This window comes from Anomalospiza imberbis, chromosome 7, assembly GCF_031753505.1.
Source record: "Anomalospiza imberbis isolate Cuckoo-Finch-1a 21T00152 chromosome 7, ASM3175350v1, whole genome shotgun sequence".
NCBI lineage: Eukaryota > Metazoa > Chordata > Aves > Passeriformes > Viduidae > Anomalospiza > Anomalospiza imberbis.
In genome coordinates this window covers 19,728,719-19,749,764 of record NC_089687.1, presented here as the reverse complement: position 1 = coordinate 19,749,764, position 21,046 = coordinate 19,728,719, and the positions used below count along the sequence as shown (strand labels likewise).

General features: G+C 40.9%; 3 protein-coding genes across 6 annotated transcripts; 1 reads left to right on the top strand and 2 right to left on the bottom strand.

The window, feature by feature from the left end:
• The first annotated feature begins 360 nt into the window (after positions 1-360).
• Positions 361-4,785, top strand: METTL5 (methyltransferase 5, N6-adenosine). 3 transcript variants are annotated; one of them, XR_011000802.1, is made up of 9 exons: positions 362-439; positions 782-903; positions 1,544-1,658; positions 2,068-2,249; positions 2,619-2,701; positions 2,982-3,033; positions 3,282-3,371; positions 3,716-3,765; positions 4,677-4,785. XR_011000802.1 is itself a non-coding variant. In XM_068195826.1 (8 exons), the coding sequence occupies exons 2-8, from the start codon at positions 795-797 to the stop codon at positions 4,728-4,730; spliced, it is 645 nt and encodes a 214-aa protein (XP_068051927.1). In that variant the 5' UTR covers positions 362-439; positions 782-794; the 3' UTR covers positions 4,731-4,785. The 3 variants fall into 3 exon arrangements, 2 of the variants coding, with proteins under 2 accessions (XP_068051929.1, XP_068051927.1); XM_068195826.1 differs by lacking the exon at positions 3,282-3,371; XM_068195828.1 differs by lacking the exons at positions 3,716-3,765; positions 4,677-4,785 and having other exon boundaries at positions 361-439; positions 3,226-3,334.
• On the bottom strand, positions 4,448-13,428 carry SSB (small RNA binding exonuclease protection factor La). The gene is made up of 12 exons (XM_068195823.1): positions 13,343-13,428; positions 10,091-10,165; positions 8,453-8,556; positions 8,114-8,288; positions 7,855-7,962; positions 7,664-7,764; positions 7,365-7,436; positions 7,239-7,281; positions 6,489-6,629; positions 5,941-6,124; positions 5,636-5,767; positions 4,448-4,899 (listed from the first exon to the last, which is right to left on the bottom strand). Exons 2-12 carry the CDS (start codon positions 10,154-10,156, stop codon positions 4,802-4,804), a joined length of 1,224 nt encoding a protein of 407 aa, XP_068051924.1. The 5' UTR covers positions 10,157-10,165; positions 13,343-13,428; the 3' UTR covers positions 4,448-4,801.
• A 2,389-nt stretch (positions 13,429-15,817) lies between these two features.
• On the bottom strand, positions 15,818-20,406 carry KLHL23 (kelch like family member 23). 2 transcript variants are annotated; one of them, XM_068195821.1, is made up of 3 exons: positions 18,982-20,405; positions 17,233-17,385; positions 15,818-16,721 (listed from the first exon to the last, which is right to left on the bottom strand). In XM_068195821.1, exons 1-3 carry the CDS (start codon positions 20,192-20,194, stop codon positions 16,411-16,413), a joined length of 1,677 nt encoding a protein of 558 aa, XP_068051922.1. In that variant the 5' UTR covers positions 20,195-20,405; the 3' UTR covers positions 15,818-16,410. The 2 variants fall into 2 exon arrangements, with proteins under 2 accessions (XP_068051922.1, XP_068051923.1); XM_068195822.1 differs by having other exon boundaries at positions 16,596-16,665; positions 18,982-20,406.
• Between the last annotated feature and the right edge of the window lie 640 nt (positions 20,407-21,046).

The following is a 21,046-nucleotide window of genomic DNA, read 5'->3' as shown; positions in this document are numbered from 1 at the left end:
TCTGGCTTTGCCTGCGTTTCCTATGGCTGCCCGTCTGCTGGCGGCTTGTGTCGCGTTGCGGTTCCAGGTGAATGTTACTCTTCTCTCCACGACCGCTTTTCCCAGCGCACCGGCAAAATTCCAGTTCCTTGTTCTGTCCCTAAGGGCACTCAGGAGCGGGACCGCCGAGAACGGTGCCAGGTGTGTCCCCCCGCGGTTCCTCAGGCACCGCTCAGCCGTGACACGTAAGGCTGCAATAAAATGTCTCGTGTTTATAATGCATGATACCAAAGCTCGCACTTTTTAACGACATATGGGGGAGTTCCCTGGCGTTTCATTCCCGCAGGTGCCCGTCAGCCCGGGAAGGGGCGGGGCGGTGCGCGCCGGGGGCGGGCGGCGCGTCGGAAGTGCGCGGCGGCGTTCGGAGCGGCGCGGCCCGGCCCGGCCCGGCCGAGCTGCGGTGAGTGGGCGCGGTATCGAGCGAGGGCCGGCGGTGCAGGCGGTGGCGGTCGCTGGGGCTCAGCTCCTGCCCCGCTTAGGGCTGGGCGGCGGGCGGGCCCGAGCAGTAGAAGCGGAGCCCAGAGCCTGAACTCCGGGAGCCGGTGAGGAGAGGCGCTGCCACCGCCCGGGTCCGCGCTCGTTCCCCATCATCGGTGCGCCGCCAGCTGCGTCCTGGGAAACGGCAGCGTGAAAACACCCGGGAGATGCTGATGTGTACCAGGGGATTTTAAGTATGAAATAATTTAAGATCACACGTCGTTTATTTATATTGTTGTAACTGATTACACGTTATTTTCTTTAGTTAAAACGTAAACATGAAGAAATTAAAGCTTAAAGAACTGGAAAGCTGTCTTCAACAAGTTGATACTTTTGAAAGTCCAAAACTACTCCTTGAACAGTATCCAACAAGACCTCATATTGCAGGTAGAGGTGACCCACACCACTGTTTTCTCTTTTACCAATTCATCACTTCTAATTCAAAAAGTTTTTTCTACTGCATTGTCTCCTTTGCAGGCTTTATACTAAAAGTAGTTAAGAAAGTATATCCAACAGGAATGTGTATAGTAGTATTCCGGTAATGTCTGTCTTCGTTTGAAAAATGCAACCTAAGACAATGTCCAATCCAAAAATCAAATTAGTTAATCTAATAGATAATGTTGTGATAGAAGCAATCTTAATCTGTAACTGTAGAAGCTGAAATGGAGTCATGACCTACAAAACCAGTGAAACATTCATCTACACCTTAATTATGCTCTTTTCCATATTTTATATCCTTTTGTTGCTTTTCCCCAAAAAAGTTTAGAGGCATACTTTTTCCACAAGCAATACTCAGAGCTCTACCTCTCCGCCAAAGATCCACAGTTTGTAACTCATGGAAATGTTTTTGCCTCTTCGCATATAAATGAAAAAGAGAATTACAGGCAGTGAGAACATCAGTTTAACTAAAGAGGTTTTCTAATGCAAAATTAAAGAGTTTTCTGAAGGCAGAAACAGCTGTTCTTGATTAATCATGTACATATTTGGTATTATTGACCTGTTTTGTTTGGGTTTTTTTTTTCCCCAGCATGTATGCTTTATACAATTCATAATACTTTTGATGATATTGAAAACAAAACAATTGCAGATTTAGGATGTGGTTGTGGCATGCTCAGCATTGGAAGTGCAATGTTAGGAGCGGGGTAAGTATTTAATATTAAGTTCTGGTTATATTTCTTTCTGGCATAGAAGAGTAGAAAGTAATATACATGACAATGCTGAACTAAAACATTTCAGATTTATAATCTGGTGAATAATCAGGTTATTTGCCAAGTTTTGACCATCAGTAACCATGTACAGCTGTCATGAATTTGGAAGTCATTTGCTCTCCCCATAAGCATTAAATGAACACATGAAACTTTCATAACAAAATTTAGATTTATACTTGGGAAAGGGCAACAGAAGTACTTGAATTTTTATCAGCACTGAATTTATTATGTATGCTTGTTACATTTCCTAGTTTAAAGAAGTTGTGTACACAGATCCCTTACTGTAGAATTTAAACACCATTTTAGTTTGTAGTAGACTAATATGTGACACTTTTCTTAATAGATTTTGTGTGGGGCTTGACATAGATGCAGATGCACTGGAAACATTTAATAGCAATATTGAAGACTTTGAGCTCACGAATGTCGACATGGTTCAGTGTGACATCTGTTCTTTATCTGACAGCATGTCAGATACTTTTGACACAGTTATTATGAACCCTCCGTTTGGTACCAAGCATAACAAAGGTTGGTAATTGTGAAGCTCAGTTAGAAATTAACACAAACGAAACAGCAAGGGAAATGCTTTCAGTGAAACATCTCCCTTCTTTATTAGTTGTGTATTCTAATTTCTTACTGTTTGGTTTATCTGGAATCAGCTTCCTAAGATTAGCAACTTCAACATTGTAACTAACAGTCACTGGGGTTTGAAAAACAATACTAGATATTTCATATCCCTATCATTTTTATTTTATTAAAAGCAATCGAGTATATTTTAGAAATACTTTCTGTACCTTAATGTATCCGGTGCTGTTTCTCAAGTAGCTATTATTCCAGAAAAAATTAAGCAGGTCTTTGAGCTTCCATTTAACAATTCTAATTTCATTATTCTTTTAGGAATTGATATGATTTTTCTGAGAACTGCCCTACAAATGGCAAAAACGGCTGTATATTCCCTTCACAAAACTTCAACACGACAGGTAAGTTCTTCATTTTAGTAGGGCAAGAACTAACCAGACAACAAAATATTTGGCTGTATAGATGTCTGTAGCTTCACTGATTTGCCAACTGCTTTGTGGGGTATGTTTGGGATAAATACTAATTACATCAAATAACTGCAATCTCACATCAAGGTAATTATGTGAAATAATGCTTTGGCTTGAAAATCAAAAGCACAGGAGACTGATTAAGTACAGAGGTGTAGATGTTTATAAAGCAGATAATTTTAAAAGCTCATTTTTACACTATCTACTATTGTAGCACATCCAAAAGAAAGCAGCAGAATGGGAAGTGAAGATGGAAGTCTTAGCAGGTAATATTTCTTTTTAACAGAAAAAAACCCCAAAACCTTTTGTTTTTGTACTTTATCTCTAACACTACCAGCCAGTCATAACAGCCCAAGATCAATTTAAGTGTGATTTAAGACAGAAATGACACAGGTCTTTCTCTTTTTAGCAGACTTTCTAAAATTCTTTTTTTTTTTTAATTTTTGCTACCTGGCTAGAATACAAGCAGACACTTAATAAAGCTCTGAGAAATATGTATTCTGTGCAGAATTAGGTTTGTTCCTGGACTAGATTTTGTCTTCAAGCAAAGTTACCTCTTCCTGCTTCAAAGAGAGTGTTGCTGAAAAAGAGTAGCAAAGCACAAGTCGGTTCTCACGCACAAAAAAAGCATCTTGTCCTTAGCCACCTAAATATTTTTGCCTGTTAAGTATCTTCCTAGTTCTGCTAACCAGATGCCAGATGCTTTTACGGTCATAGAACTTGAGATGTGAAGTTGCACAAGTGCTCGAAACACAACTGCATTTCAGCCATCCACTTAACTGTCTGATGTGGACAGCTTCAATGTTTAGTCATCATGTAGTACTGAGATAAAACAGGTATGACAGGCCACAACAGATGCAGACATTAGAAACAGAAGTACATGGCTGTAGGGCTTAAGTGATTTGATTACCATCCTAGTCTAACATGTATCCTTTATACTCTTCACAGAACTTAGGTTTGACTTACCAGCGTCATACAAGTTCCATAAGAAGAAATCAGTAAGTATAAAACATAACATAACTGAGAAAATGCTGAGGTAAATAAATTCTCCTTAATGGAATTTAAATTTTGGGGCCATAAGTACTGGAAGAAGAGTGGTCACAGCATTCAGTCACATCACTGCTGTTACTCCATTTTGTAGCTGAACAGGGAAAAGCATCATGATAATGCCAAAGCTATACACAAAGATTAAAGCCAGCACTGCAGTTAGATATGATAAAGCTAAGGGTAGCCTCCTTGACTCAACTCATAATAGCTCTTTGCTCAATCCTAGCTGCAGCTCAGACTTGAGTGACTGCAGTGCTGAAGGCCACAGTAACAAGGATGTTCCAGCAGTAGCATTATTTCAGAGCCAGCCTGGGGGCAGCAGGAGGAACTGGTGCACTTCATCCCACAGTTAAAAGATAGTCAAGACACTACAGTATGGCAGCCTAAGCCCACAAGAAGTTCCTTGCTACTCAATGCTGGTCTGGAAGCCAGGTATCCCCATCCTTTACCATAAGGAAAGTAGTGAGGAGAGTAATAGTTGACCGGTGAGGTATGTGGAGCAGCAAAGAACAGAAGCTTTAATCAGCTGCTGACTATGCTCTTGGTGACTCGAATTTAACATTTTTTAAGTCTGTCCTTTGCTACTTCATAGTTGAAACATTATACTGTATTAACCAGGCTTCAGTAGAAAGCAGTTTTAAGTTCTGAATTTATTGCCAGCTGCTATTAAACATAACCACAAGATTACAAAGTCCAAAACCTTTTACATTTGAAGGAGATGCCAGAAAAATTGAGAAGATCTGACAGTATAAACAAAACTATAAATAGAAAAGTTTTCCAGGGTTTTATGTTAGCAGTAAGCATGCTTCTTAAACAAAAAAAAGCTGTAACCCAATAAAAGGAAACTTTTCTCTAATTGCAGGTTGACATTGAAGTAGATTTCATTAGATTTTCTGCCAAAAAAGTCCCGAACTGAGGCATATATTTAAAATCTATTGAAAATGGAACAATAAAACCACTCTTTTTTAAAATTATTTTATTTGAGTATTACTGATTGCCATCTCCATTTTCTGTTTTCAGTTGTTTTGGTGCAGGTTCCTCCTTTTCTGTTTCCTCTAGCGGTCTCTTCTTGGGACTTGCTGGTTCTGCAAGATTGAATATGTAGTCATTTAGGGTAAAGGAAAGCTTTGCCTGAAATCTGAAAAAACCCAAACTCTTCCCACCATGTAAAGTTTCAGTTCCAGTTATCTACAGCCACAGCTACACTAGAGGGTTTGCTTATTACTGTGACTAAAGCTTTTAGATGTTCTAAAATACCCAATTTGAAGAGCTTCACCCCTGTCTAACTCCACAGCAGGAGGGCAGGTAAGAAAATGAAGGAGTAGACTCTACCAAGTAGGGTTCACTGGGTTTTAGTTAAGCAGGTGCTATATGTAATGAACAGAAGCTTAGCTCTTCCTCTGCTCCAAGCTAAATACTGACAGGCCAAACTATTACATCTTCTCATATCCTTAAAGGAAAAAAAAAAAACAACCAAAACAAACCACCCCTCAAGAGACTGAGTCAGTACAATTGTGTAATGCTGCTGACAATCACCTTGTGTCAATGCATAATGTTTTAAACAACCATGCAGTATAGCCTTATCTATATATACTATATATATACTACTATATTGATAATTACTATATAGTAGTTATCTTAATATGCTTTTTGGACAGTTGTGGAAGGAATAAAGCACAAGACTCCTAAGGCAGATACTGTCAGGAGGGCAGAAATGCTACAAAGCAGAGCCGAATCTGAAACATTTGTAACAAACTTAAGTATGTGGAGCTACTTTCTGTAAAAGTACTGAATAAGCTGCAAAGGCACAGAATGACATACCCGTTTTAGTATCATTTTCACCATCTTCTTCATCATTCTCAAACTTTATTTTCTTGCCCTGAAACTGTACTTTTCCTTTTTGTGCACCCTGAGGTATCTTTCCTCCTCTTCCTTTTCCTTTAATTTTGCGCCCTGTGGAGATACAAGATCAGGAACTTTGTATCATTTGTCTTTTAATTGGCCAGCTGCAGAGACTGCTTTACAGTTAAGGTCAGTATGTAGTATATATCGACTACTTAAGAGTGAATTTTATCCACCAATTCTAGGACATTATAAAGGCTTAAATTAATAAGAGGAGGGAGAACCTTTTGTTTTCTGTTTCAGCAATTCCTGCTGATCATCCAGGATTTTTTTCAGAGCTTCTTTCTCTGCATCTCCTTCTAGCACTTCCCATGCAACATCCTTGTTCCGGAGCTGCAAGTTCCCATTATGTGCTGCTTTGGCTTTTTCCAGAGCTTCTTTGGCAATATCCTTAAATAGGATAATTCCCTTTAAAAGAAGAGTGGCATTTGCATTTTAATCTTACTGCAAAAACATTCAGCTATAACAATGAACAATGTATCCTGTTGAGTGCCTCTGCAAATTCATTACTCTTGTGTGATAGTAAAACATGTCTAGACTGCAGCAAAGCCCACAGACTGTGCTAATGAACATTCTTAGTTTTGACCTTATCAACTAATAAGGCTGGAACCTTTATCTCTTCTTCTGAAAGAAGTTAAGGAAAAAAAATTAATTCTGTAAATATTTTGCAATTTCACAAGACAATAACTTACTTGATAACATAACAAACATTTAATCATTCATTTTCAAACTTCAATACAGAGATCTTAAGTCCTTTCTTAAGATTACTGACCTCCTTTGCACCTCTAACGAAGTGTATCCACTTGATTTCTCCGTGACCAGAAAACACATCATGGAGGTCTTCTCTGCACGTTTGGTCATCTAGATCACCAGAAAACTTCAAAAGACATCCTGTCTTTTCTTCCAGAGACTTCTAAATAAAATTAAAAACCTCCACATTATCACTGAAGAGTCAAATTTGAATATTCATATTCCCCCCTCAATCCTATTAAACATGATAGCAGTAAATAAGCAGTTGAAGTTACAGTAATTCAAGCATAACCTACATAACTACATAACCTAGTTCTGCTGATGTCCAAGTCTTGTACAGTGTGTGTCCCCTCCTTTGAGTTTTCTTTGCTTTCTGTGATACACTTATACAGAACTTAGGACTCCCTTCCCATATTAATTACACTCTTTGAATTTTAAGAGACAGCCTTCTGAAGGCTGATAGGTTGAAAATGTATATAATACTGATGAAATCCTTAATGGATCCTTTAAATACCATGGAAGAACCATCATCTCAATGGTGCATCAAGGAACACTCTGAACAGGCAAACATGCCTAATAATGTAAACTCAGGACATGAGCCTTTAAACAAAATGAGTCTATTGAAAATAATATTAAAACACCATGACAAAATTACTTTAAGTTAGTTGGAAAAGCTGAAGTGACTTTCTAGAAAGTGCTCTATATTACAGCATTTCAAACAGACTATTCCATGTTAGCTTTATAAAATGTAGATGATTTAAGAAACCCATACCATTTCAGCATCTGCTGCTTGTTTCTGCTTTTCTTCTTTTTCCCTGCAAAAAAGTTAAATTAGTTATGAGTCAGTTCAAGCATGGTCAGGCAAGCAAGACACACACTCTGATTGGCAATAACTCACTGTTTAGCTCTTGCTTTCGCTTCTACTTTGTTTTGTTTCCTTTCTTCATTCTTCTTTATACAATACTCCTCCCTTCAATAGAGTATAAGTAAAAATATTCTGTTATAAGTTTGTAAGACAACAGTAGACATAAAAGAGTTGAAATTATTTTTCCAAGTTGAGATGCTGTGTCTCTGTCTCCAAAAGGTACATCTATCGATGTACAACAGCATGAAAAACTCACTTCTCACGCCAAGCCCGGTTCTTGCCTAAATCCACCCTGATTACTGTGAGTTCATATATCAGTTAAGTGGACTTACTTGAAAAGTACTATCAGCTCCGTGTCTTTGTATTTTTGATTTGGTATCTCTGTGAACTTCTTGGCAGATTCAACACTATCAAAAACTGCAAATATTGAGCCCTGTTAAATGATAAGAGATATTGTTAGAGTAATTGAACAGAATGTTGTCCAGGAGGGATCCCTACCCCTGGGCTAAATGCTCATCATTACCTTAAACGTTCTCTGCAATGTTCTCCTCATTTGAATATTTTCAACTGGACCTTTATCCTCAAGCCATTCTTTGATATCATCAAGCGTAGCATCTAGTGGAAAGCCTTTCTGCAAGACAGCAATGAGCTTCAGTTGTATGCTATAAAGTGACTCTTAAAAATTGTAACTTCTATAATAGGAGTTAATTCAAGCTTTACTCTCAAATGGTTATCAGTTAAAGTCATGCAGGACAGCACAAAGTAAAGAAAAATGTACTTACAACGTATACAGATCTGTTTTTAATTGCAGCCTTATACTGGTCATTTAATTCAGGAAGGGGTTTATTCGGAGATCTTCTGATTTTAGTTTTGTCTTCATTTATTTCCATTAAACCAGTCTTGGATTTTCTCAGTGCTTCTACAATAACACCAAAATCTTTTGAAAGGCGACTTAACCTATTGAGTAAGCAGACAGAGGTTATTACAAATACACAGGCAAAATTGAAGCCAGATGTTAAAAAAAGAAGGGGAATGTAAATGCACATCAGGAACACTTGGCCTCAAATAGAGATGGGTAGCTGAAAGTTACTCTTATCCACATTAGTTGTACTTTGCTTTACCTGTTGAATTTGATCATTACTTCTAAAGGTACCCAGCCATCATCTAGTTTGATCTGTTCCTTTAGAAACTTGTCTCTTGGTAGATTGTGATTGCCAAAATAGTACTGCAAAAAGGAAGGGGGAAGGGGAAGAAAGAGGGATGTGCCTTTAAATTTTCAGTCTTAAAAGCTCGCTTTCATCTAACAGCTTACTGCAGTAGATTGAGACATAAGAAAATTAATTAATTGATCTGTACAATTGGGAATTCTGAAATTATTACTTCCTGCTTTAATGTGATACTTTGTAAAAAGTTAGCTGCAACGTGTAAGCTGTAAAAACCACCAAAAACAAACCCCACAAAAACCCAAACAAACCAACCCCATACCAAAACAGTGCTTCATCCAATGGAATTAATGAGGCAAATAAAGATTGCAATTTTGTTTAGGAAAGGAGCAAAGCTTATTCTGTTAACATGATAAGCATTCTTCACCCTGATCAAGCTCTGCAGAGCCAAAAGTCAAATCTGTCACCAGCAGATCTAGGTTGTACTCCTTATTTAAGGAGTATATATGGAAGTATATTGTATTTGCACACTGAAAAATCATACACACAGACTGGAATTTCTAGGTCTCATTCAAGAAAACACCGTAAGAAAGAAATCATTATTTTATTTTTAATTTTAAATTTTATTTAATTATTATGTTCTTATTTTGATCTTGTCCGGCATGAGAAGACAAGTCAGTTCAAGACAGACAAGTTAATCAGATTCTTTCCCAGAACTAGCAGTCATCTAGCAAAGGTCAAATACTTGAAACCATAAGGTAAGCTGGAATATTTTCACCAATATCGTGGTGCTTTGAAAAGTCAGTGCAAGTTTTACAATAACTCTTCTTCTAGTACATCTCAAACTCACATTACCAAAAGTCTAGTTTTGTCAACTATTTATATATAACAAACCAACAAAATATAGAGGCTGAGGAATCTCCACATTTTGTTTGTTTGTTATATGTAAATAATGGCTCCATATGGTAATGGGTATTCACATGCAGCTGCATTTTTCTCCCTTCAGGAAAGTGGTTTTGTTCTACATGACATTTAAAGCAATATTAGGGCTCAGTATTTTTGTTGTAGGGTAACCCTCCAAGCCTCTAGAGAGATAAAGAGTTAATCCAAAGCAGGCATATAAGTTTAGTTGGAATTTGTAGCAATAAATTACAAAACAGTAAATCATAGCAGCAAGTTATGCAATGTGCTAATATTTTGACCAGCAGAGATTCCCGAGGAGGATATTTTCCCCACAAAAATTAAGGCACATAGAATTAAAATGCACTCTCCCCCTATCTGCATAGGTAGAATAACCCCAGCAAACACGGTAGTAAATTGTTTAATGATTCACTTGCTATAGCACCTAAAACACTAGCAAATTAAACTTTTTCTGTTATGAAATGGTGTTCTTACAAGCAGCTCTAGACAAATATAGCTTCCAACTTAAACTACAATTATAACTATCCTAAAGTATTAATTACATGTTAAAGACTTGTGACATTTTTTAAAGAGCTGAATTAACTTCCAATAGTTAACTTCCAGTTAGCCAAGCCCCTGCCAATGAATGCCCCCAAGATACCTCAGTCCAGATCCCAAACTATAAATTGAACTCACCTCAATTTGCTGACAGATTTTGCTTTCCAAGATAGACATGTTTTCACCATTTCCATTTTCAGCCATTTTCACCAGCTGTTTTGAAGAGAACACAGAGCAAAAGCACTAAGTTTTGAATAGTACTTTCTACAGACTTACATTCTTGTAGGATTGCATTTCACTGCAGCCTCATGTAAATAAGGTACCAGCCAAGTTCATTAGCTATACATTTATGTTTGTGAAGACACTATTAACATTACTGCAGAACTCCAAGGGAAGACTGTGAAACAACTGAGGGAAAAAAATCCCCTCACTTTGGTTGTTAGGGCAGCATTTGGCATTCAGCAGTCATGATAAAATTTAGGAAATGCTGACACTTCTCAGCCTTATTTGTTATTTATCTTTTTCTAGCCACAGATCCTCAGTTTAGAACAACAACAAAACTGAGAGCCAACAACATTTGTTTTTTAAGTCAAATCCAACCTCTCATCACTAGGCAAAACAATCACAAAAGTGTTCAATTCCTACATAGGTATAATGAGAAAATGTTTCTGAAGTTTCTGTCTCCTGTTTAATCTTTTGAAAGTTTGCAGAACTTACTGGAGGATGGAATGAAAATATTTGGATTTACTGACACATCCTAAAGATGTCTCGTTCTCTCCTTTACAAATGTGTCTTTACTGCAGTTCTACTTGAATAGTGAATCAAGTATCTTTAGAAAATAAGACATTTTAACTTGGAAGTAACTTTACCTAACTGGCAGCAAGTGTATAATCCCAGTACATCAGGTGCAGTCACTACGAAAGCAGCTACGGGCCAGAACATTAACTGGGATCAAACATTTTCTATCCAGTAGCTCTTAAGATAAGGATAGGGTGTGAAGATTAATCCTTGAGAACAAAATGTAGCTTTTTGAAGCTGTCAGAAATTTGTTTGAATTCAGTTTTGAACTATGAAGCAGAGATTTCTTTTCTCCCTTTGAGCACTAACACACTTTTTTAAATCCAGCTACAGAAGATAAAGAGGTTTCTTGGGTGTGTTACCCCAGTTCATACATCTGCGATCACAAAGGCTGCTGGCAAAGATTTTGCACACATGTCTTGCATGGCTTACTGGGAGATTTGACCATACATCTTCTGCTTTCCTGCTACTTGCAAGGCAGTAACAGCTTTCAGAGCATCTAGATGACTGGCAACACAGAAGCAGGGAAAACTCCCCTGAGGTGCCCTTGTAACAGGAAATTATGTTCTTCATCAGAATGCCCTGTTGGCAGCCTCATCTTCTTATTTTAGTAGTTTAATTCCCCAATAACTGTTCAGCCTACTGCACAGTATTGCCATTTCCTCTTCTTCCTGATCTCAAAGCCACATTCAGTCCTTGGAACTTACTTATAATTCTCCAGCACTGACAGCCTTGACAGGTGCTGTGCTTGCACCTGTACCTAACACTGTAACACTCTTTACAGCATGATTTCAGCAAGTGGTAGTTGCCAGCTATGCCGAGTGTGATCCATTTATCCAAAAAGCACTTTACAAAACCCAGGCCAGAGCACCCATGCTGAGAGCTGCAGTTACATCAGAGATGTCCCACATGAGCCACCCTGACTACAGGAGACTAATGGTGCATCACCATTCAGGTGCTGGTACTGTCTTCACACCCTACTTGTGAGAGAAATCAGTGTTCTATTTTACATTATACCCAACTTGATCTAATTTAACAGCAATCTACAGAGCAGTCTCTGACTGATGTCCCAGGCTGCCTCAGCCCAGGTATCAAAATACTCAAAACCAAAACCTCAATTTCCACATAAGGCTCAGCTTCACTGTTAAGAAGAGAAAAAACCAAACTCTACTTCCTTAGGAGTGTTTTCAAAGTTAATACCAAAAAGCATGATCCAAGACAAGACTTTGGACAAGTTCTTTCGCATAAGTCTTACACGTGGAAAAGTTTTTCTAAAAAGCATCCTTTCAGCTGCAAGTAACAAACTTAGTACTCTTAATAGGGAAGACTAAGAAAGACTCAAACTTGCCATGCACGGAATTCAGTTCAGTGATTGAGCTCTAACCTATTTAGAACAAAAGCAGAAGCAGCCTTCTAATTTAAGAGAAATTCTAGCCTTTGCACATGCTCACTTCAGACTCTTTAGCTCAGTCATTTGGCACAAGACAACTTCCAGATCAATGGTTTTCAGTTGCTGTGCAGCAGTGAAGACTGATAAAAAGCTCCAATGAACAGCAATCACAGTCTGAACTGCATGCAAAATCCTACAAAAGATTTTATTTTAAGGGCTTTCTTAATAAACTATACCGACTTGTTCCTTCCGAAAGTCTGTATCAGTACCACATGAAACATAAAAAAACAGGTTAAAATAAAGCAAGTAGTTATTAGGTTTAATGTATACACAATTACAGTCAACCCCATAACTAGAACAATTAGATCCTACATTGTATTAGCTGGATCATCCCAAAAGAACTCTCAAGTAGATTTTCTTCTTACCAGACATTTAATTTCAAGCTCTACACAAAGTTTAGTTGCAGGCTGATTATTCTATTATTACTGTAATAGAGTGAAAGGCTTTTTTTTTAATAAGAAAGCTTTCCCGATAAGGTAACATGGATCTGTTAACTCATATTATGCCTTCTTCAGTAACCTCTGCATAAGAGGTTTGAGCCCGGTTTTTATTTAAGGGTAAGGATTAATTACAGCCACACATTTTCACAGACGTTAGCTTTAACAGATCTTTGAGTATAATCAGTGCAATGTAAGAAAAAAATTCTTAGAATTCTTGAGGTAATTGGAATGTCGGCCCCTGAACTGTGCCCGGAGACCATCAGTTGGCTGTTGACACTTTGGCTTGCCTGCAGCGGCAAGATACCCCTCTTCGGACAGCCTGGGGCGCCGCGGCCCGGCCTCCCGCCCAGTGCGGCCGGAGCGGGAGCGCTGCCCTCGGGCCGGGCCCGCTCCCCGCGGCGGGAGCGGTGCCGGCTCCGCTTCCCCGGCACAGCCCGAGCCCCGCGGCGCGCCGTGCGCGCTGCCGGCGGGAAGTGATCGCGGCGGCCGCGGCGCGGCCGGGCCCGCTCCGCGCCTCCGCCGGGGCAGGCACGGCACGTGCTGCCCTGCTCCGGGAACCCTCGCCGCCTGCCTCCCTCCCGGCCCGGCCGCCGCGCCCCGCCGCGAGCCCTGCCCCGGCGCTCCCCGGCAGGGCCGGACCCGGCGGGGCGCGCCCGAGCGGCGGCGCCCCCCGGGAGCGGCCGGGAACGGCCCCGCACGAACCTGCGCGCTCGGGCCGCGCTCCGCCGCTCCAGAGACCGCGAGTCGGCGCCGCGCAGCCCAGCAGCCCCCGCGGCCGCCCGCCCCTCACGCGCGCGCCACTTCCGGGGCGGGGAGGGGGAGGGGCCACGGCGAGGCCCCGCCCCGCCCCGGGAGCGCGCGCGCGGTGGTGAGGGCCGCGCGCGGGGGTGAGGGCCGCGCGCGGGGGTTTGGTTCGCCCTTTCTGCTCCCAACAAAAATAACAAGCAGAATTTGTACAGTGGTGGTATAGTCACATTTATTAACATTGCAAACACTCACTTAAACACTACCGGTGTACTGTGGGCATCTATAGGGCTACAAACACGGGAATCACAGAAGTAAAAATTTTAAGCAATAGTATTGACTTTACAATTGATTCGACTTCCACATTACTTAATTTTCTAGTTTATAGGTGAAACAGTAAAACAGTATCTGCCATAGTACAGGTCCAATAGCAGCATAGTTCAGTGTTTACATTCAACTGTTTTTAAAACCATGTCACACCAATGGCTGAGAGATTCCTTGTTGGCTGCTAACCAGAGGTCAGAATCCTATTCCTCTTGCTGAGTTAATTTTCCTGCCTGTGCCCAAGACCTGATTGCAACACACCTTGGGATGTGCCACATGAGTTAATTTAAAAGGGCATGGTAGGTTATTGTGAAAAATAGCACCAGTTGAAATTTAATCATTAGTCTGAACTTACCCTTCTCTCAATTTATTCTAACGCATTGAAAATCTCTGAGAAATTAGGATTCAACTGAAGTACTAAGCAGTAATTTCTTTGACTTTTATTTATGCTAGACCAACAAATGCTTTCCTGACAGGGGAGAACTAAAGGCTTTTTTTCCACTTTGCACTTAACAGTGGGGCCAAAAAGCAGCATTTGCTTGCCTGCAGGATGCCCAGGGGCACAAAGCAGAGTCCAGCTTCCTGAGCCTGTGCTCCAGCCCTGGAACAGCACTGTGGTCTTTCACCAACATCAAGCACCTAGTTTACAAGCAGCTGGCAAGTGGACGCTGAGGGGTTTGGTTTTGTTAGTCCTCACCTTGTTATTAGATCCTTTCACTGACTCATGACTGTTGGTGACAGGATAGAGGCCAGAATGAACCTCAAGGCCAGCCACAAGCAGCTGTTCTATGCTTGTGTTTTTCAACAAACATGAAGCTTCACAGGCACATAATCTGCACTGAAAAATTACACAAACAGGTTGAGTTCAATGTGGTTTCATTCAATACAAAGATCACCTTAATGTTCTCGTGATGTTGTCCTTTCAATCTCAACTTGCCCTTGAGCAATTGTCAGCTATGGAGATTTCCAGGAGAAACAAATTCATTTTATCTCTTGCTCACCTGCTTGTCCTACACATTTTAAACAGCCTTGGAGTTCAATCCTCCACCCCTTTTTAGAGTCTTCAAATAAGTTACATTGGATCCCTAAACAGATCTCAGTGAGTGGGGTAACAAAGCAAAACACTGAACACACACACAAGCTTCTGACATAGTGAGGCAACATATGAAAATATCAGAAAAAGAACTGTACATATACACCATAGAACTTCACATCAAAGTCAGAGCTGAGTGCCACCTGCTACCAGCAGTCGAATACAAGTCAGAAATAGCATTAAAATGTGAGAGAATTAAAAAAAGTAAGCTGAACATGCTTATGATCAAGCAAAAGAAATATTATAAACTCAGAGCTTATTGCTTGGAAAAGTCCTGTGAGAAATCCAATAAAACCTACATTTCTTTTTAGATGGCAGTGCTGGTGTGGGAAGTTCCCACCACACTCTATGGCAGCCCTGTGTTGTTCTTGCCTCTCACACCAATGTCTAACAGCTGTTTCTGCAGTCATTTTATAAACTGGACTGGGGGATCAGTGCTAAAAGAGCCTTCTCTGTTCCCCAAAGCATTTCTTCATTTGGATCACCACTGTCAGGCCAGAGAGTGTGATCTGTTTGTCTGTAAATCACTTCACAAAAATCCACCTTCTACACAGAATTTGAAGATCTCATGTTAAGTTTTGAGATAAATAATAAATAAATCAATCCTATAGATCATGTTTTTTCTTCATGCATAACATACTTTGACAAGTTTCTTTAGTTGTTACCTTTGCTCAAGTCACAGTTTAAAAAAGATCAAATGATAGTAAACAAAATAGAGAAGTTTGAAACTCAGGCAGATGTTGATTTTCCAGTCTCTCTCATTTCCTCCTTCCATTCCACACAGGCACACATCTTGAATTGATATTAAAAAAGAGTTAACACATTAAGGCTTTTCTCTGAAGAGCCCTACCCCCACAAAAACACCCAAACTACAAATACCTGTGCATCAGCCAAAGATCCCATTGCAAAGTCTTGCAGAGTATTTTTTCATTTCTCATTGGCAATGTCAAAAGAGAGTGTGAAAATGGCAGAGAGAAATGCCCTTTTACTTCTCCTTCTGGAAAACTAGTGCATGCTTTTGGCCCCTGCTCTGGGGCTACTACCAACATTTCTTCCCTCATTCCTAGCCTAAGCTCTTCTTTGCTCTGGCACTTGAAGGTAGAGTTAGAGGCATCCTGTAAATGCCCATTTCTGAATCTGATAACCTAGTTATCCCAGTGATATTGCTCTGCATATACCATACACTTAGCTTGTGTCAATGATCCATTTCTACAGCTACCTTCAGAATACAAAGATTTCATCTTAAGGCCAGTAGTCCTTTGAACTGTATTTTGTTTGGCTTTTCTCATCTTAGCACAAAGTCATAGTTTCATCCAGTGATTAACAAAAACAAATCCATTTTCCACAGTAGTTCCTATGTTGCTGTACAAAGTATTATAAGAGAGCAATTTGAGAACTTCCATGACAAAGAATGATTGGACTGAAAAATATATGGAAATCTTGTTACCACATTTGTATTTCTGAGTTGTTTAAAATGAGAACAAATTATATCTCATTATTAACAACGTGCACTAAGTGATTGTATTAGACAACCCCTCATGAGGTAATCAGTACTGTTCTGAATACTGCATCTGCTGCTTTCTGTAACAGCAAGATGTCAATTAAATGCTTACACATTATACACACAGACACAGCCATGTGACCGCATAGCACTGGGAAGATTACCTACTGCTTCCCATTTGTTCAGTTCAGGGTCATATTTCTCAATGCTCTGCAGGTATGTTCCTTTTGAATAGGAATATCCTCCTGTTACATAGATGCATCCGTTCATAACCACCGTGCCACACTCCATCCTTCTCTCCATCATGTGAGCCATCTGCTTCCACTCATTTTGCTCTGGGTCATAGCAGTCAGTGATCGTGGTCTGTCCACCCACAAAATAGATCTTGTTTTGTAATGTAATTGAACACAATCCATATTCTTCAGAAAGAAAGGAATACGGTACAACTCAGCACAATAACATTAACTTAAGCTGCAAACACATGACAAATACTGGGCACCACTGAGCGGAATGTCCTCATTGATCTTAGGAGACATCTCAAGATTTTCTGCTGCACTACAGCACCAGTACTCAGTGAAAACTGCTTGGAAAACTTACTGTTACTAGATGTAGAACATAGAGAAAACCCTTTTAAAAGTAATATAAATAATTTTTGCCAAATGTCAATGAATAGTTAGATTTTACAGAAAGTTGTATTATTTAATGGAATGTAGACATTCCTTAATTCAGTACTTATATAGTGATTTCTATAGAACAGATGCTTGAAGAAGGTCTTCCTTTTCACTTTCAGAGTTTGAAAACAGCCCTTGCTGCCCTGCAGGCATTTATTTTTTTTAATTAGAAATATGCCAAAAACCCCTAACTGGGCTTAAGGACTCCCAGGTACAAGTAATTAAATCAGGCTCTACGTTTGTTAGAGAAATTATTTACCTGGATGTGGACTTGTGGTGACTATACTCCACTCATTGCTACCTGAATGGTATCTCTGGATTTTATCGTAGGTGCAGCTTCCCCTGTATCCATAGTGACCTCCAGCGACATAGATGACTTCATGCAGGACACAGGCAGTGGCATTTCCAACTCCTGTTCACAGTGTGAAAGTCAAACATGCATTCAAACTGCACACAATAACAATGGTCTCTTCCATCCATAACTCCATTTCAAATTATGTATTAATATTTGTTAACATTATATGCTTGTATTAACATTATATGCAAGTATTTAACTGAATGTGAATAAAATAGATTTATCAAGAGACCAGCATAAGTCAAGAATGACTAAATAAAACTGCAGTAACCAATATATATTGCACATAATACAGCCACCCAATAGTTCACAGGATTTTTTGGCAGTAAGTAAAGTAACATTGTCTCACTGATTTTGGAATAGGCTATTAGTTTCACTGTTTCACTAAGTTAGAGTTGTTAAAAATCACTTAGATGGCAAGAGCAAAGACAATGGAAGTTGAGATTGTTCAGTGTCTCAGGGTATCTTTTCTGATATTTTTAGTCATTCTCATAATAATACTAATTAAGCTATTGTATAAACAAGGACACAGATAGAATGGAGCCATTTTAACTCCGTCTCTAAGACAACAAAATGAAATAAAGCAAAGGGGGTGTGAGCACCTAAGTAGTTTCACACTCATGAAAAGTGGGCAAAACAACTGCATAGAATATGTAACTCATAGGATTAGCATAGCATTTCTACTTTTGAAGGAAATAAAAAGTAGTAGCAATGTCTGAGGAAAACATACAAACAACGGAGAAAGTTGTAAAAGCCTGCTTTTTTTCTTTTACATATACATCCAAAAATTCTCTTGTACATAGAAAAATATTATGTTGCATTAACTTACAGTAAATTTTTATAACTAACTATAAATATTTGCATTCATTTATAAAAATGTATGATAAAGTGTATAACTGTAGTACTGTTACAAAATAGTCACAGAATAATCTGAGTTGGAAGGGACCCAGAAAGATCATCAAATGCAACTCTTAAGTGAAGGGCATATACAGGGATAAAACCTGCAACCTGGGCATTATTTAGCACCAGGCTCTGACCATCTGAGCTCATATCAGAGTCAATACCCTTTGGCTAGGCTGTGATTCATACATTTTTAGTAGATCACTACTTTGGCTGCTAGAAACAGGTATTAGTGCTTTTCATTATTCTCACACTAGAGATTAAACAAAGGATCCTGAACAGATGATACACAGAAATAGGAGGGAACTCCATGCAAGAAGTTTTAAATTATGACACTTTTATAAATGACTGCATGGAAAATCATATATAAAAATAATACAGTCCCCTTATTGGAGCTTGCTCTTTGATTGTGTACTGAATGGACTCTTATCCTTCCAAACTAACGCTTACGGGTAGTTTTCTGATTTCTTTCTATTTGAACAGAAATTTTACTCATGAAAGAAGGCAAAATTAAACTGAGAATACAGTTTACTTTTCTACCTGCTGTTCTATGGCACAGCCCAGCATAGCATTTGAATGGTTATGGTCATTTGGCTAGTGAAGACCTGAACCAAAGCCCTCTAACATTAACAGTAGATTCCCATGGACTTCTCTAGAATTTGGATCAAATCCTAAATGTTTCCATGGCACTTAAAAATGACAAATACAAAAGAATTGACAACAGAGGCAGACACCATACAAAAGTTTACCTACCTTTGATCATGTTTGCAATGGGAAGCCATTTCTGTATTAAAGGATCATAAAACTCAGCTTCTTGGACTGGAGCTCCCTTTCGGTACCCTCCCAATGCATAAATGCAGCCACTCAAGGAAACAGCGCAGTGGTAATACCTTGCATCGAGCATGGGGTAGCCTTCTGTCCATTCATCTCTCTCGCTGTTATATATCCACACGGTGTCAAGGGCTTCAATACTCTCTGTTCTGTAACCTCCTGTCACATATATGTCTGGTCCCAAACTAGTGACCCCATAGCTCTCTCTGGTGTGATCTGGCATCTCTGTTCCCTGGACCCATGTGTTTGTTAAAGGATCCCAAACATGCACTTCAGATAAGGGATGCCAAAAATATCCTCCAATTACATACATGGCTGCTGTGGATCTTCTGGAAAGACCTTTGGGATTGAGGTTCAGGGCATTATATATGAGTGACCTTATCTTAGTGTCATTGAGTCGGCATTTTTTTTGCAGGCTTAAAGCTGACCTCAAATACACAGTATCTATGTCTAATTTGATGCAGCTCAGCACTTCACAGATGTCTTCAATTCTTCCTTCCATGTTGTGTGCCACCCACTTAATGACAGCTTCAATGGCTGCCTCTTCTTTCTGAACATTGAGATTTTCCCTGGATAGAATATAAGAGAGCTTCTCCTTGCCAATGTCCAGAAACTCTTCCTGCTTCCACACTTCTTCAAACTGCCATAACAATATCCTTCTGGACTCCTTCTCCAGCTCCGAGCAATCATGATATTCAGCAAAGGAGTGCATCCCAATGCAGTTGTCAGTATCTAAGTGTCTTACCAGAAACTGCTCACAGGCTTTCTTTACTGACACGAACTGGAGCAGATCTGCAGCCTGGAGTAGGCTTTGGACATTTCTCTTTGTTATCTGGATCTGTGATGTGTATGCATAATTCACGAGAGCTTCCAGAACTGCATGGCTGAGCCCGGGAAGGCTGATCTGGTTTTTGGATTTTTCTTTCATATCGGCTGTGAACATGGCTTTAAAATAACTGCTGCAGGCTGCCAGGGCAGCTCTGTGGCAGTGGAAGATGACCCCCGAAGCGCACTGCAGGGTGATGTCGGTGAACAGCCCATCCAGGTAAAACGCCCGGAACGCCTCCAGGAAGCCGGCGGGGTGCGCGGAGTCCTTGTAGAGGTACGCGTACTCCTCCTGCCCGGCCGCGGCCATCGCCGCGCCCCGGAGCTCCCGCCGCTTTGTCCGCGCCGCTCCGCGCAGCCCGGCCGCCCTCCGGCTGCGGACCCGCCCGGCACGGCGTTTACGGGGGCTCCGAGCCCGCGGCGGCCCCCGACCGTCTTTGGAGGAGCCGCTGCCGGAGGGAGCAGCGGGGCCGCAGCGACAGCTCCTCTTTTGGTGCCCCGGCCGGGGCCCGCCGCGCACCCCTCCGCGAGGCCGGCTGGCCCCGGCGCCAAGCCCGGCCCCGGCGCGCCCGCTCGCCCGCTCGCCTCGGAAAGGTCCGGCCCCAACCGCTGCCGCCGCCGTCCAGGCGCTCCCCACGCCGGGGCAGGGGTTAAAGGCTGTCTGCGGGGGTGACAGAAGGCCCGGCCGTGTTAGGGACAGGAGCAGATGCCTGGGGAGCGTCACCAGCTCGGTGTCACTCAGCCACACAACAAAGCGAGGGGCCTCGGCCGCCGCAGTCAGCGACCTGAAGCCGCTTCTCGCAGGACCGCCCCGCGCTCCCAGGGCGCTTGGAGGAGCTATAGTGGGAAGAGCAGCAAGCTCCAAGGGCTCCCCCATTACCGGAGAGCAGGAGTCGAAAGGAGCAGCCCCAGCTCTCCCCAAACTCCCGAATCTGGCAGGGTGCAAAGGACAGTAACAAATTATGCCCACAAATAGATTTTAACTGAAAGTAAATTTTCCAGGAAGAAGGGTATTGCCTTTTAAAACTCCTGAAAATGTGATTCACAATTTAGGAAGTCATTTTTTTTTCTGCTAGCAACACATTTTCTTTATTTGAAACACAGCATCCTCTGGGTTCAAGCAGCTGTGGGCTCTCCCTCATCTGCAGCAGGGCTCAGATTC